The 16,473-nt window shown below is 42.3% G+C and overlaps 1 protein-coding gene across 2 annotated transcripts in view; it reads right to left on the reverse strand.

Moving 5' to 3' along the window:
• Window positions 1-1,794: 1,794 nt before the first annotated feature.
• Window positions 1,795-16,473, reverse strand: part of RASGRF2 (Ras protein specific guanine nucleotide releasing factor 2) — a 250,919-nt gene continuing 236,240 nt past the window's right edge. For both annotated transcript variants that reach the window (XM_082724736.1, XM_082724735.1), the window contains 4 exons: window positions 12,827-12,906; window positions 11,768-11,885; window positions 11,120-11,188; window positions 1,795-6,259 (listed from right to left, as the gene is read on the reverse strand). In XM_082724736.1, the coding sequence (XP_082580862.1) occupies window positions 6,167-6,259; window positions 11,120-11,188; window positions 11,768-11,885; window positions 12,827-12,906 (360 nt within the window). In that variant the 3' untranslated portion in view covers window positions 1,795-6,166. The remainder of the gene's footprint in view (window positions 6,260-11,119; window positions 11,189-11,767; window positions 11,886-12,826; window positions 12,907-16,473) is intronic.

Raw genomic sequence — 16,473 nt, forward strand, 5'->3', positions numbered from 1 at the left:
GACTGGATGGGTGCAAACGTGTCTAAAAATTCCTCAAGCTGTGCCCATAGGATTCAGGCACCTTACTAAGTATTGGACATATATCAGTTAATATATATGCTATCATTTTGACCTAGCTTACACCAAATCAAAATTTTTACGAAGCCATATTTACCCTTTCTTCATATGATATACTCAGATATTTTATAGGCTCTTCTATGTTATCTCATTAAAACATTGACAGATTTGGACCAACCAAACTGATTGCATGATCTTCTAGAGTCAGAGTTCCCAGTTTGCACATTCTGTTATAAGGGACCATGGTCTCTCTAGCCCCTGGGGGCCTCCCCCAGCAGAACAGGCAGCAAGTTAGAGGTCTCCAGGGCTGACGAGCTTCTTAGTAGACTGGGTTCTGCGGGTTGGGGTTAGGGTTAAGGTCGTGTGTGTTGGGGAGGGGGGTAGTTTAGGCTTATTTCTTCCTAAAATAGCTCTTTTGCAGGCACACTGTTTCCAGGCATTTCAGGCACCAACTGAAATAAATCCAGTGACCCTGAAGGAATCCAGATCCCAGACCCAGAAAATGATGAAGCTTTGATGAACATGGAGACGTCGAGTTTAAAGAACGGCAGTTACATTGGGAAACTCCTCTTCTTTTTCTTTCTTCCCCAATTCCTTACTAATGGACATTTAGTCCTCTCCCGCTCCCCAAGACCCCCCTCCACCCTACCTCAAGGCCTCATCTTTTATAAGGTCATTTTACAGAAGTAAGTAATGTCAGAAGAGAAGTGGGCACATTGCTGAGAAAACAGGGTATCACTTTTCTTCGGGCAACCGGGCCATCTTGAAGCTTACCACAGGGGTGACAAGTGGCTCACCATAATTCCACAGGTGCTAAATTCCTTCATACTGTCCTATGCCATTTATCCCTTTCTCATCGCTGCCAACTCCAAGTTCAGGGGCTCTCCCCACACCCAGTAGCCAGTGCGGCCATGAAGCTGGCTCTTGCCATACAAACAGGAACAGAAGTGAAGCCAGCAGTGGCCATGTCACCTGCTTGAGAGGAAATCTGTCCTGGGCTTACACTCTTTCCCATTCCTGAGGCCAGCTCGAGGGCTGGATGTGTTGCCAGGCAAGGGCAATGCTGTGTGGGGTTCCTGAATCCCCACCAGCCTGGTTGCTCATTTCAGAATTGGAAAGGGAAGCCAAGGAAATAGGAGATGCCCCAATCCTTTCTCCCCTCACTTCTCACTTGTGCACGACAGCTGCATCATGCTCTCTTCAGCCCGAAATGGTAGCACAACTTCATTGACTTGACTACAATTAGAGTATTTTTATCAAAATTATTCCATGTAGCCATTGCAGTCATTCTAAGGGCAGACATGTATCTTATTTCCTAGGTGACGACGAACTTGGCCTCAGATGGCTCAGTAGCCCATCCGAGGTGGGAATGATGGCTGGGCCAGGTCACCCGAGCACTCAACCTGTCCATGGGGGTTGAGCTGCCGTTCGATGAACCGGGCTGTTTGGGCAGTAATGAGGTTCTATGTGCCTGAGGGTGTTGAAAGGTGGTCAGACATGGGCTGGGGACGTCACAGGAGAGATTCAAGCGCTGGAGAGACAGTGGGGCCAACGGCCCTTGATATTTTTTCCGAGGTTCTCTGATATTTTAGTGCCCGCAGCATGGGCTTCTTCCAAACTTTATTTTCTGCTGAACTTTAGAAGTAAACAAATATCTGAAGAAGCCCATTGCTACAAAGAAGACGAGGTAGAAGAATGCAAAAAAAAAAAAAAAAATCAATGAAGAGACCAATGAGATTTTCGAATCAAGAAAGGCGAAATTTAATTTGCATATAGGTATAACCCACACCCCACCTGGCAAGTGTTAGGCCACAGCACAAACCCCTCTGTCAGAGTCACAATTGTCAGCAGATTTGCAAAGTTACTGGACACAAACATTACGCTTCTCAAAGTAACACACGGGTCTGTCCATATACACACAAACACACACAAATAACAAAGAAATACATTTAAATAATTCTCTGCCAAAGAGAGATGAGGATGGTAATCACGTTACCTCACATTTGGATAGCACTTTACAGTTCACAATCTAACCCATTTTGTCCTGACGACATCCCTGTGAGGTAGGCGGCACAGGAATCACGATTAGTTCCATTTTGCAGATGAGTGAACGGGCTTGAGGAGGTTTTAGCACTGACCTAAGGTTTCCCCACTCGCAGGTGGACATCTGGGCCTCGGACTCGGCCGGGGAACCTCGGCCGGCTCTTTCACAACTGCCTTTCTAGGGAAGAACAAAGTGGGTTGTGCGAAAGACCGTGGTTCAACATCCTATAGAACTCTTCTTTTTTCTTGGGCAGATGAGATCAAGTACAATCAGCTCTACAGTTAATGCAGGCTATGCGGAGGCCTAGATGAATAATTTTCTCAATCATCCCTGTGTTTACACCTTCAACAAAATAGTTGTTTTCTACCCTAGCTCTGCCCTTCCTTGATTTTTAAGTCACTTATGGCCATGGAGAAAAATGACACTGTGATTAGATTTCATTGACTCGTCTTATTACCAGGATTCACATAGTGGCGCCAGTAATCAAGTCATTATCTACACGTACAATCTGCCGTCTTACTGAAATGAAAATGAACCATGTTCATTTATTCCTTCTGGCTGTGCACATTAGCCTGGCTCTCTTCTTTAGCCATAAATAGTATATAATTTATTCCACCATGTAATATATATCCCACATACAGTATATCCTATTTCAATAGCAGTAAAAATGATAAAATATCACAGGCTGGGTTAAAAAAAATCTTTAAAGCAAAGAGAAAGATTTTTTTTCCAGGGGGAATAAAAAAAAACTTTGCAAACAAAAGCTAAATAAAATCATTTATTTTAAAATAAAAGTTATTTGGGGGGTGGGAAATAACCCCTCTATTGCATTACTTTTTAAGTTGGGAATTTTAAAAGTGACCCAGTCATTGCCAACCCAAGTTTTTATCTTGTATAATACAGTGAGAGAAGAGGTGCTAACCCATCATCGTATACTCCAAGTGGGAATGTAACGTATTTTTCTCTTCCAAGTTATTCAGTATCTATGAGTTTTATTTGTTTTTAAGCAGTACTTTAAGACATATGAAATCTAACAAATAGTAAGCTTTGTGGGAGAGCCACTTAAAATATTGCAACAGTAGTTCAAAATTCTCTCTTTAAATTCCTTCAGAGGAAACACTAAGGAGAAGTGACAACATTGTACTTCATGCTTCAACCTGTCACATATTGTATTGGCTTAAGTAAGAGATTTGTCCCTGCAGCAAAACTGGATGTCTTAGTTAATAACCAAAGGCATCCCCTAAAAGTCCCAAGATAATTTCATCGACAGTACAAAATATGGGCATTCATCTAAAAGCATGAAATTGGCTTTTACTTCTGACTTTCTAGGTTAATTTTGCAACAATACAAGTGTTTGCCATTTGGTTGACAGGCTGACCTGCCTTCTGCTCTTAGAAGTGGGTCTCATATAATGGAATATAGGCAGACACAGCTGGGAGTGCATGCTCCAACAATAAACACAAACTTGAAAGGCAGAAGAAGATGGGTGCTTTAACAATCAGAAGCACTACAAATTGCTCTTGGCTATTTTAAATGTGACTAAATTGAATTTTTTAAATGCACATTCTTTTCCCAGATGGTCCAGAAATGGTGCACATCATCAAAAGGAGCTCCCTTGGAGGCAGAGGTCTCTCTTGTTGCATGCAGTTCCAGCAAGCTTTCAGACTCCAGTAAGCAGGAGGGGCGTGTAACTCAAGGAAACGCTAACGGTCACCATAGCAACTGACGGTGCCCGTAGTTTACCACTGGGGGGCGCTTCCCACATTCTGCAGGAAATTGGCGAGACCGCTTTGTTGCTAGCTGAGGAAACCCTGGCTCTCCAAAAGGGGAGGAGCATTTGGAAACGCCTCTATCTCTCATCTTTCTTTAGTAAGAAGGACTGCAGTGCCTCTGGGAACATTTGCGTCGGACAAATAAGGGTCCACACGCAGAATGACCTCTTCCCGTCTGGAAGACTTTGCAGTCTTCAAGGCATAGCGCATGGACCTTGCCACATGTTGTTCTGCCTGAAACTACTATGTGTGTGGTCCTGCCACTGATTTTTCGTGGTTTTTAGTCCACCTTCCAAGACTGTGTTTTTGAGCCAAGAAAGATAAGCTTTATTTTCCTTTTCTTCGGCAAGACCTCGAGATGCTTGGTGAAGCTGACATATATGAGTTCAAACCCTCAGTACGTGAACACTGAGATACAAATTGCAAGTTATGCATCATTACGATCCAAACAACCCATGCTTCTTATCATGCGTCACGATGCATCAACCTCTCATTTTAGTCTAAAGAGAACAAACAAGCAACTTCTCAAAAAAAAGAAAAAGAATGCATTCATAAGTAACCCTCCTTGGGTTTAGTGCTACACTGTTGGCTAATATGAGCTATTGAAAGTATTTTTGGAATGGTCTTCAAATATTAGAAGTATTTTCTTTTACTTACTTGGTATTTCACTATATAGTTATGTACAGAGATGGCCCTTACCATGCAGGAAAAATGTACATTCTCCCCATCTAGGGTACATTATCAACGCTAGTGCTTTCACTGGGCCTTATGAGCCAGCAAGCTGAATTTATTAACCAGCTGTTAGTTCTAACAAGATCATTAAAGTGCAAAGAAGGAGGGAAAACAGCGAGACAGATCAATATTTTCAATGTCGGAATCAATGTACTTCATGCCCCTAAGAGAAATCATCAGGTACAATAGGCTCAGGTAACAACAACTCTGTATTTTTCCTCTTTCTTCTTTTAAAGCAGAGCTCTCCCTGAGAAGAGAAGAGGGAGGTAAACGTGAGATAGCCCTATTTCTTCCACAACCATCAATCTGGGAAAAGGAAGGTCCCTTCCCCAGCACAGACTAACCCCTGCGTTGAGTCTTCGGAGAGAAGAGCTGTCGAGTGGTTGGTCCCATCTCCTATACACATAGAATATTTTCACTCATAAATATCCCAAAATTTTAAAACAAAGATGACTGGGGAAGAACTGTCAACCAACAGCACACAGACGTGTAGGTTTAAAAAAAAAAAAAAAACCCACGAAACAACGTTTTAAAAAATACAACCAGTATTCATAATGAGCGTAAAAATGGTCTGTGTAAATCAGGAAAAAAATCCCACATTTCTGTGGGGAGGGTGAAGGGGAAGAGCACAGCAAGGTGCAGAGATGATTTTTAAGTCTGTCTGATCACTCAGCCTAAAACCCTGTGGCAAGGTTGTGGCCTTCTGTCCCCTTCCACAGTCTCGTTGGAGAGGTGTGCAGGCCCCTCTCTGCAGACTCTGCACCTGCCTCTCTGAGAGCACCGGCTCCTTGGGTCCCACAGCCTCAGGAAGGAGCCCCTACCCCACCTGAAGACAGCCCCTGGCTGGGATCCCCCGGGGCAAAGCCTACCGAGTTTTTAAAATTTTAACAAAGTTACATTCACGTGGCTGTCATCGTGTCTTTCCTGTGCTGTTGCCTAAAGACCAAAAAAAGCAGTCTCAGAAATGCCGTTTCTCCAGCGTAAGTAGTTAGAATGCACTAAAAACCATGCACATGCTGTAGACTGAAATTGCTCACATGGGCGCCCATCCCTACGGAGGAAGCCTCGGCTGTTCTGGAAGCTGGTAATACAGAGAATGTGACAGAGGCAGTTATAAACCCTAAGAGAAGGTTGGTAGGTGTACCCAGGCCAGCGAAATGCCAGACAAACAGCTCGGGCCTTTTCCAGGATCCTTGTCCGCGAGCTCTGACGGAGCCCGGGCAGACTCGGAAACCGACCTTCTTACCCGCTTCCTTGAAATGCCTCCCAGCATCTCCTATATTACATTCCCTTATGAAAAATGCACCATCAGCTCTACCGAGGATCAATCTTTTCTCCTTCCCACCCCAAGTCTGAAAGCATTTGTCTTTGACCCCAAACAGCTGGGCTTCCCTGGCTGGAGACAGAATTCCAGGTCCGTTCCATCTTCTTCGGTGCACGGAGGAGACTGGCTTTGTCTCCGTCCCCGGTCCTCACCGCGCTGTGGGAAGCATGGCATGCACAGTTCCGTCCGGCCCGCTTTCCAGGAGACGTCTACAGACTGAGGGGCGAAGCCAGACCTTCAAGCAGGGAGCCGAGGTTCAATTTTTAGTGACAGTTCATACAGCGTATCTTCATCTATGATGAGGGCTTTGTCAAGCAGGTACTGAGTGACCTGGAGGAACAGGGAAATCCTCGCTTTGGGTTCTTTCAGAACACGAGTGCGCACATTTTCTGAACGGAATCTGACACAATTCAACATTTTTTCTTGAACATTTAAAAATGTTATATCATGGTTTTAGAAATCATGAATAGATGCTCACTGTACAAAAAAAAAAGAAAAAAGGAAAAAAAAAGAAAAAAGGAAAAAAAAAAGGAAGGGAGGGGGGAAGAAGGGAAGAAGTGAAGAAGGAAAGGAAGAGAAGGAAGGAAGAACCATACATTTCCAGTCATCTCCCAGCTCCTCACCCCAGGGACGTCCCTGAAGAGGCACCACTGTTATCATTTGGTTTGTATTCTCCAGAGTGTCTGTCTTTCTAGACACTACATGTCCTTATAGAAATCTTTTCTTCCCTTATAATTCTCAGGTACATCTTATTCCGCTTCCGTCTCCTCAATGTAGGACGGGAGAGGTCTCCACGTCAGCACAGAGAACGTGAACTGCCGTACAACATCAACATGTGATCTCCCCGAGTGCATTTAACAATCTCTTACTGATGGGCGCTTAGTTGCTGTCAATGTTTCACGCTTACACAAAGCGACAGTGAAATCCCTGTTCGCACATTTGCTTAGGGCTGACGTGGGAATGTTCTTTTGGGGTGGACGCTAGCAGTCACATGAAAGGAAATGACACTAAAATAAAAATGTTGGGGCCTGAAGGATTTCTGTGGAAACACTGCTTTAATTTTATGGAGATATAACTTTTGTAAGAAAAATGGATAGTTGGATTAGTTTTAGCATAAATATCACAGTTCAGGACCATTCCCCTACCCCAGGACGTTCCCTCCTTCCGCTCCCCTGTCAGTCTGCTCCCAGGAGCGGCCCGTGCTGTGATTTCTAGCACCATGCATTTGTTTTGTCTACTCGAGACTTTGATGGAAGTGGAAGCACACAGTCCGTACTTGCGTGTCTAGCTTCTTCCGCTCAGTGTAACGGTTCGAAGTCCTTCCATGTTGTGACGTCTACCACTAGCCTGCCCTGCCATTGCTGAATGGCGTGGTGTCCTAGGGATCTGCCACATTTGTTGATTCTTTCATCTATTTATGGACACCTGGGCCGTTTCCAGGTTGGGGTTATTATTAAGAAATGCTAGGAATTTTTTTTTTAAAGATTTTGTTTATTTATTTGAGAGAGAGAGAGAGATCACAAGTAGGCAGAGAGTCAGGCAGATAGAGGGGGAAGCAGGCTCCCTGCCAAGCAGAGAGCCTCATGTGGGTCTCGATCCCAGGACACTGAGACCATGACCCGAGCCGAAGGCAGAGGCTTAACCCACTGAGCCATCCAGGTGCCCCTGCTAGGAATGTTTTATACAAGACTTGCAGTGGGCCTGTTTTCATTTGCCCTGGGTAAATACCTAGGAGAGAGATTCCTGGGTCATAAGGTAGATGCATATTTAATGTTTGAAGCAATATGCACACGGCAGGCACAGTTTTCTAAAGAGGATGGGCCATGTTATTCCCACCAGCAAAGCAGAAGACTTGCACTTGCTCAGTTCATCAATTTTTAATTTTAACAGATGATGCAAAGATATCCTCCCAAAGTTCTGTACCTAGAGTGTGTGAGAGTTCCTGGTAGATCCCACACGCTGACGTTTGCTATGACCAATATTTTAACATTTTGTTTATCTGTCAGGTGAAAATGATGCCTCCGTATAATTTCCTTCCTAAGTTGAGCAGTTTAAAAATATTTACTGGCCAGTTTTGATTCTTATTCTGTGAGTTACCTCATCTGTTCAAAGCTGTGCTGATTTTTCTACAGAGTTGTGTATACTTTTCTTACAGACTTACAGGAATACTTTCCTTCTGTCTCTTTGTTTTACATGTTACACATGTCAACTGCTGTGGGCATCTGGGTGGCTCCGTCGATGAAGCGTCCGAGTCTTGATTTCAGCTCAGATCGTGATCTCAGGGTCGTGACATTGAGCCCCTCACCAGACTCCACGCTGGGTGTGGAGCCTGCTTAATATTCTCTCTCTCTCTCTCTCTCTCTCTCTCTCCCTCTATCCCTCCCCTTGCTTGCCCCACACCCACATGCACTCTCTCTGTATCAAAAGAAAAAATTTTTTAAAAAAATCACCTCCTAGTCTAAGTGGTTTTATTTTTGCTTTTTAAATTACTATATTTTGTCATATAGAAGTTTTTTGGTTTTTATAAAAAGATTTTATTTATTTATTAGACAGAGATCACAAGTAGGCAGAGAGGCAGACAGAGAGAAAGGGGGGGAAGCAGGCTCCCTGCTAAGCAGAGAGCCTGATACGGGGCTGATCCCAGGACTCTGGGATCATGACCTGAGCCGAAGACAGAGGCTTTACCCACTGAGCCACCCAGGTACCCCCATATAGAAGTTTTTAATTTTGATGCAGCAAACTTAATTAAGCTTATCTTTTATAGCTCATACATCCTTTGCTTAAGAAGTTCTTTCAAATCTAAAGGTTGCAGATATTTTGTATTATATTTTATTCAAATAATTTAATACTCTTTTATATTAAGGTAATGAACTCATCTGGATTTTTTTGTGTGTGAAATGGTATCAGATGGAGAGCCAAAATTCCTATTTCCTTTATGAGACTGGTCAATTTCTTTCTGGCACTTTCTTTAAATGCCTCCTTTATTCCATATTAGATTTTCATATAGACAAAATCTGCATCTGGACTGTATCCCATCCCTTGAATTTGTATTCCTATGCCAATGTAGTCCTGCATTATTCACTATAGTTTCAGGATATGTGTCTATATCTGGTAGTGAAAGCTCTATTTACTCTTCTTATTTTTTAAAAAATCCATCGGGTTTTTTTTTGTGTGTGTGTGTTTTGTTTTGGTGTTTGTTTGCCTATCTGAGCGTCTTTATGAGTTTCACCATAAATTTATCAAGTTCCATGAAATAATAAGGAAAAAAATGGCTGTGAGTTTTATGGGAATCTTCCATACTACCCTCTCAATTCTTCTGTAAAGCTAAAATGATTTTTAAAATATCTATCTAATTTGCAAACGACACATCAGATAAAGGACTAGTGTCCAGAATCTATAAAGAACTTAGCAAACTCAACACCCAGAGAACAAATATTCCAATCAAGAAATGGGCAGAGGACATGAGCAGACATTTCTGCAAAGAAGACATACAGATGGCCAACAGACACATGAAAAAGTGCTCCATATCACTCGGCCTCAGGGAAATACAAATCAAAACCACAATGAGATATCACCTCACACCAGTCAGAATGGCTAAAATCAACAAGTCAGGAAATGACAGATGCTGGCGAGGATGCGGAGAAAGGGGAACCCTCCTACACTGTTGGTGGGAATGCAAGCTGGTGCAGCCACTCTGGAAAACAGCATGGAGGTTCCTCAGAATGTTGAAAATAGAACTGCCCTATGACCCAGCAATTGCACTATTGGGTATTTACCCTAAAGATACAAACGTAGTGACCCAAAGGGGCACGTGCACCCGAATGTTTATAGCAGCAATGTCCACAATAGCCAAACTATGGAAAGAACCTAGATGTCCATCAACAGATGAATGGATCAAGAAGATGTGGTATATATACACAATGGAATACTATGCAGCCATCAAAAGAAATGAAATCTTGCCATTTGCGACAACATGGATGGAACTAGAGCGTATCATGCTTAGCGAAATAAGTCAAGCAGAGAAAGACAACTATCATATGATCTCCCTGATATGAGGAAGTGGTGATGCAACATGGGGGCTTAAGTGGGTAGGAGAAGAATAAATGAAAGAAGATGGGATTGGGAGGGAGACAAACCATAAGTGACTCTTAATCTCACAAAACAAACTGAGGGTTGCTGGAGGGAGGGGGTTTGAGAGAAGGGGGTGGGATTATGGACATTGGGGAGGGTATGTGCTTGGGTGAGTGCTGTGAAGTGTGTAAACCTGGTGATTCACAGACCTGTACCCCTGGGGATAAAAATATATGTTTATAAAAAATAAAAAATTAATAAAAAAAAAAGAAAGGAAAGGAAAAAAAAACAAAAAAGAAAAAAAAATACACACTCACACATATATGTATAAAATGGCTCTGAATTAGACTCAATGGTGAAAGATGGACTAGGATAATATTATTCAAATTACTGTGAATTGGTGAAATACACAGAATCTGATTAAAAGGAAATGATTATTGATTAATTATATGTAGAGGAAACAATACGTTTGGGGATAAATATTACATAATTCTTTGAAAATTCTATAATTGTGTATCACTTCAGGAAAAAGTCAATAAAAGTTTAGGAGATTAAAAAAAATATCTATCTAAAAAGGAAAAATGAAAAAAGGAAGGAAGGAAGGGTGGGTTGGTTGTGGCTGGGATGGAGGAAGAAAGGGGCATATGATGTGAGATGAACCTTGAAAGATAAGAAGGAGCCATGTAATGTAAGACTTATTGGACACATCAGAACTTTTACTTTCTCTATCTGAAGAGCATAAAAAACCTATAAAATATTTTACACCAGGGACAAATATATTTGACTTTATGTTCCAGAGAGTTCTATCTGGCTGCAGTTTGTAGAAAGGATTTTACATTCTAGAGTGAATGCAAGTAGACCAGGTAACAGACCAGGTAGCTTGGACCAAGGTGGTAATGATTTATGAGAAATATAGAACATACCATCAATAGATCTTGAGAAACTGATGTTCTTTTTGCCTTCTTTATTTCCCAATCAGAGTTGCCAAAGATTTGTCAATTTTCTTGGTCTTTCCTGTGAGTCAGCTTTTGATATTATCAATCCACTTTACCACTGTTTCTAATTCATTAATTTTCACTTTTTTCTTTATTAATTCCCTTAACAACCATACAATGTTACCTTTGGCTGATGGTCTATTCGATAGCAAGTCTGCTGGAATTGGCGTATCTCTCTGATGATGTGTGATATCTGAGAGAGAAACAGTCACAACAAAATCAAAGCCCAAGTATTTCCTTGTATTGCAACACATTCTTCCAGGTCCTATCCACAAGTCAGCACATACTTTCTCCAGTGAAATGTCAGAGCCCTGCCCTATCATTTTCTATGCCCAGCCAGGGCTTTCTTGCCCTTCCATGAGCTACATGAAAAGCAGAAGAAGATACTGACTTCACAATCGGGAACAGCTGGCACTGGGTGACCTCAGATCCAGCAATGGCAAGCTCTTCGGTGTTACTGACCTTGGGCTCCTTGTTCTAACTTGGTGCTTAGAACCTGGTTGTCCAGCAAGAAGCCTTCAGCACCTGTCACTACCCTGTCTCAGGAAGTCATTCCTGGAGATTTATTCCCCACCCCTTTGCCCAGACTGCATGTAAGCTGAAATACCCCTGCTGAAAATCGCATCGATCAGTCACATCAGTGAGGAAACCCAGTGTCCTCCATCCCTTCCAGCTCAAAATGTAAAAGCAAACAGTGACCTCTGTGACTTAGCCTCTTCTCTCGAAGCCACTGACGTCACTGAAACGGGCTGCTGATGAAATGATCACTTACCATTCTCATCTTGGAGAAATTAACAAGGCCTTCTTCGGTAAAGTTTGGTGTTCCCTCTTCAATAAATGCCAGGTCTGTCAGGTACATCCCCAGATAAGGAACAGCTGGGGGGTTACAGCTGCAAAACCCAGAGACACTGTTCTCAAGCTCATTCACACAAATAGCGACTCCCCTCCCGTGTTTCACAGGAAGCAACCACGCTGCTTCAATCCTGAAGAACAAAGTCTTTTAATTCTGTCTGCACAAGCACACTCACGATATTATGAGTTTTCATTACATCTCACAACACAATAGAACAGAAAATTACAGCCTGTGTTGTACAATGTGCCTGAGACAATGGCATGTTCAAACCAAAGGATGTCTTACAGACAAATACCAAGTATGTGCTAGCGGTACTTGTCTGCGGTACTTATACACGGGCCGCGCTTCCCCAGGGAGTAAGAGCATGGAGGAATCTTCAGGAACTGGATAGAAAAATCAATGTCATTAGAGCTTGTAAAGCTTGTTTTCTGCTTTCATTAGTATTTCAATGTTTCAGAGGTTATAGACCTAATGAATATCACCACTGCACTCTAAAGTCATGCCTTCTTTGTTGTGGTTTTCAAGGTGGGGTATCCTGGTCTTCTCAAAGTCAAGAGTTTGGAGGACATAGGCTTTTGAGCCAGAGAGAACTGGGTCTGAGTCCCAGCATGACCACTTGCTAAGGGTTGATGGCAAACTCTGTGAACCACAGTTTCCTCATTGTGTTTAGATTAATAAATACCAAATCAAGAAACTTTTTATAGTAAAAGATGGTTTGATTTTAGAGTAAAAGATCGTGATATTTTCTTCGTATCTAGGATCATCTGCATGCCACCAGTAGGTCCATAGGACACTTACTGTATGCACAATATTTCAAATGTCCCCCCAAATCAGGAAAATACCAAGATGATGGAAGTTGTTGCCCATTTGTTTTTCTTTTCAAAGCCAAGAAGGAGGTAGGCCACTATTTGTAAACTGTATACATTTTAAAAATACATTTCTGAATTATAAATGACTTAATAATTAAGATAAACTTACTTTTTAAGGGTTTCTCTGAGATTTTTAAATCTTCCTTCAGATGAAACAGTTTTCTGAAGCTTGTCCATGAGAGCTTTTGTCTGGAAAGAAACGAACAACTTAGCTTGCCGTGAAAACACTGCTGTGGTTTGACCAAGAGATCCTCAGTTCCCTTCCAGAGTGGCAGGTGCTGGTGCCTTTATCAGACCGTTGTGATGTGATATGATTTTTGAAGTATTATAGGCATTATGACTGAATTTGATGTTTAAAAAGAAAACTTGTGGGGGCGCCTGGGTGGCTCAGTGGGTTAAAGCCTCTGCCTTTGATTCAGGTCATGATCCCGGGGTCCTGGGATCGAGTCCCGCATCGGGCTCTCTGCTCAGCATGGAGCCTGCTTCCCTTCCTCTCTCTCTGCCTACCCCTCTGCCTACTTGTGTTCTCTGTCTGTCAAATAAATAAATAAAATCTTAAAAAAAAATAAAATAAAAAGAAAACTTGTGGAGAAGAGAAAGTGACTATATTGCTCATTTAGGCAAAAAGTGGAAAAGGTATAGAAAAGAAAAAGTGCGATGCACGAGAAATTAGGGACTTAAATGATCGGTAAAGCACACGTCGACTTAGGGAATCTTAAATGGGAGGTCTCACGTCAGGTGGTTTTCACAGTCAGTCCTTTCGGGTGTTAATTTCCGAATCACCAAGACACAAATTTGGTTGCTTAGCTATTTTCTGCTACAAACCCTTTGTTTTGCGATCATCTTTCTCAACTTGTTAGAAAAGCAAAACTGACATTTTCCAAGAAATAAAACTGCTGTTGACACTAATCTGGACTTTCTTGCATGGACGCGGGAGACCGGGAAGGGTGGCACTTGGGGATGATGACCACTCCCGGTAATACCCAGGCGGGCTGGCAGGAAAAGCTCTCGGAGTGCCCAGTTTGCGACTCTTCAGACTACTCTGTCTCGGTCTGAGGAACAGCTTCATGCTTCATGACAGCTTTCAGAATGACTCAAAGGGGTACCTTCCCCACCCTGGTTCCTGAGGACTCTGGAAGAAGATAGCCAGCAAGGCCTGGGGAGGGACGGCGGGGTGAAGGGGACAGGATGGGGCCCCGGGTGGGCCTCCTGCCTGGCGCAGAGCTGGCCTTGGGCTGAAAGAAGCTGTGCAAACGGAGTCTGTCCTAGAGCCACAGACCGAATTTGGTGGGCCTCAAACTGCCCGGTCCTCCATGCCTTCTGGATGTCTCTCTGTCTGGACTCAGATCTAAAGAAGAGACTGCCGCAGAGCAGACGGTATGATGAAAGAATCTGAAGGAGGCCATATCTGCAACCAGGCACTCCCGATGGTGACTAGACCCAGGTCCTGGGCCCGGGACGATGGCCTAGCACTTCTTTGAAAGCCACTTGGAGTGACGCCTTCATGGGATTGAAATGGTATATTCTACTTAATGCCTCTACAGGTGGTACATTCAAATTTGAAAGAAATATTTAGTATCAGTCTTATCACCCCTATTCCAGAGTCAGTTATCCCTAAAGCTGCATCCTGTCAAAGACATGGGTATCACCTAAGTCAACAACAGGAGAAGTTTAATGTTTTCTTTTCTTTTCTTCTTCTTTTTTTTTAAGATTTTATTTATTGGACAGAAAGAGGACACAGCAAGAGAGGGAACATAAGCAGGGGGAGTGGGAGAAGGAGAAGCAGGCTTCCCGCTGAACAGGGACTCCAATGTGGGGCTCAATCCCAGGACCCAGGGAGCATGACCTGAGCCGAAGGCAGAGGCTTAATGACTGAGCCACACAGGCACCCCTCTTTTTTTTTTTTCCGCAAGTTTTTACTTAAATTCCAGCTAGTTGACATACAGTGTAATATCAGTTTCAGGTGTAGAATTCAGTGATTCATCACTTTCATACAATACCCAGTGCTCATTGCAAGTAACCTCCTTAATGCCCACCACCTGTTTAATCTATCTCCTCCCCCCTTGGACCCCTTACCCCCGCCACAGTCCACTTCCCCTCCAATAACCCTTAGTTTGTCCTCTACAGTTAAGAGTCTGTTTCTTGGTTTGCCTCTCTCTTTTTTTCCCTCACAATGTTCATCTGTTTTGTTTCTTAAATTCCACATATGAGTGAAATCATATGGTATTTGTCTTTCTCTGACTGACTTATTTTGCTTGGCATAACACTCTCTAGCTCCATTCACTGCAAAAGGCAACGTTTCTTTCTTTTTTGTGGATAATATTCCACCGTGTGTGTGTGTGTGTGTGTGTGTGTGTTTGTGTATATATACATCCTGCATCTCTTTTATCCACTTATCAGTCAATGGACATTGGGCTGTTTCCATAATCTGGCTATTGTTGATAATGCTGCTATAAACATCAGGGTGCAGGTAGCCCTTTGAATGGGCATTGTTGTATCCCTTGGGTAAATCCCAGGTAGTGCAATTGCTGGCTCACAGGACCAATGTTTTCTTAAAGAAGATTTATGAATCCCTTGGTACCAACCTCAGATGAAAAAAGAAATAGGGGAGAGAATGAAAGAGAAGGCAGAGGAATGACTTACTGACCTTGATGAAGTATGACAGTGTGTGTGACCAGATAATGTGCTCTCTGTATCCAGTGCCCAATGGCAAGGGTTACCATTGCCTTATGAGGAGGCAAAAGTGAGCCACAACAAGGGTATCGGTGTCCAGTTTTTAGATTCTGATCTAGCTGTTTGAAGCCCATTTTAAAAACAGTATTAGGACACCATTCATCATAAAATCTATCAAAAAACTAAGAAGAGGGAGTAGTTTCCTCAGTTTTATAAAAGCATTTACAAAATACCTATAGCTAGCATGATCCTTAATTGGGAAAGACTGAATGCTTTCCCCACAAGACTGAGAACAAGGAAAGAATGTCCTTTCTCACCAGCCTTATTCAACATAGTATTGGAAGTTTAGCTAAAGCAATAAGACAAGAAAAGGAAATAAAAGGCATATCAATTAGAAAGAAAGAAGTAAAATAGTTCCCATTACAGATGACAACAGTCTGTGTAGAAAAATCCCAGGGACTCTATAAAAAAGCCCCTAGAACTGATCAATGAGTTTGGCAAAGTTGGAGATAGAGGACAAATACCAAAAAAAAAAAAAAAAAAAAAAAAAAAAATCAATGACATTGATTAAATTAAAATTAAAACCACAGTGACATTTAAAATTTCTCTAAAGAAAATGAAGTATTTAGGCATAAGTCTAAAAAATTTACACAGAACTTATCTGCTGAAAATTTCAAAATGCTGATTTAAGAAAGCAAAGAAATCCTAAAGAAATGGAAAGACAAACTGTGTGGACTGGAAGACTCGACAGAATCAAGATGTCAGTTCTCCTCAAATTGATTGGTTTACTGAAATTCCAATAAAAGTGTCAGTAATGGTTTTTAGACTTTTTTTTTTTTTTTTTACAAAATTTACATGGAAAGTCGCAGCACCTGGAGTAGCTAAAATAATTAAAAAAATTTTTTTTAAAGATTTTATTTATTTATTTGACAGAGATCACAAGTAGGCAGAGAGGCAGGCATAGAGACAGGAGGAAGCAGGCTCTCTACTGAGCAGAGAGCCCCACGCGGGGCTCGATCCCACGACCCTGGGATCATGACCTGAGCCGAAAGGCAGAGGCTTTAACCCACTGAGCCACCCAGG

The sequence above is a fragment of the Mustela nivalis genome, assembly GCF_964662115.1.
Source record: "Mustela nivalis genome assembly, chromosome: 3".
In the NCBI taxonomy this organism is placed as follows: Eukaryota; Metazoa; Chordata; class Mammalia; order Carnivora; family Mustelidae; genus Mustela; species Mustela nivalis.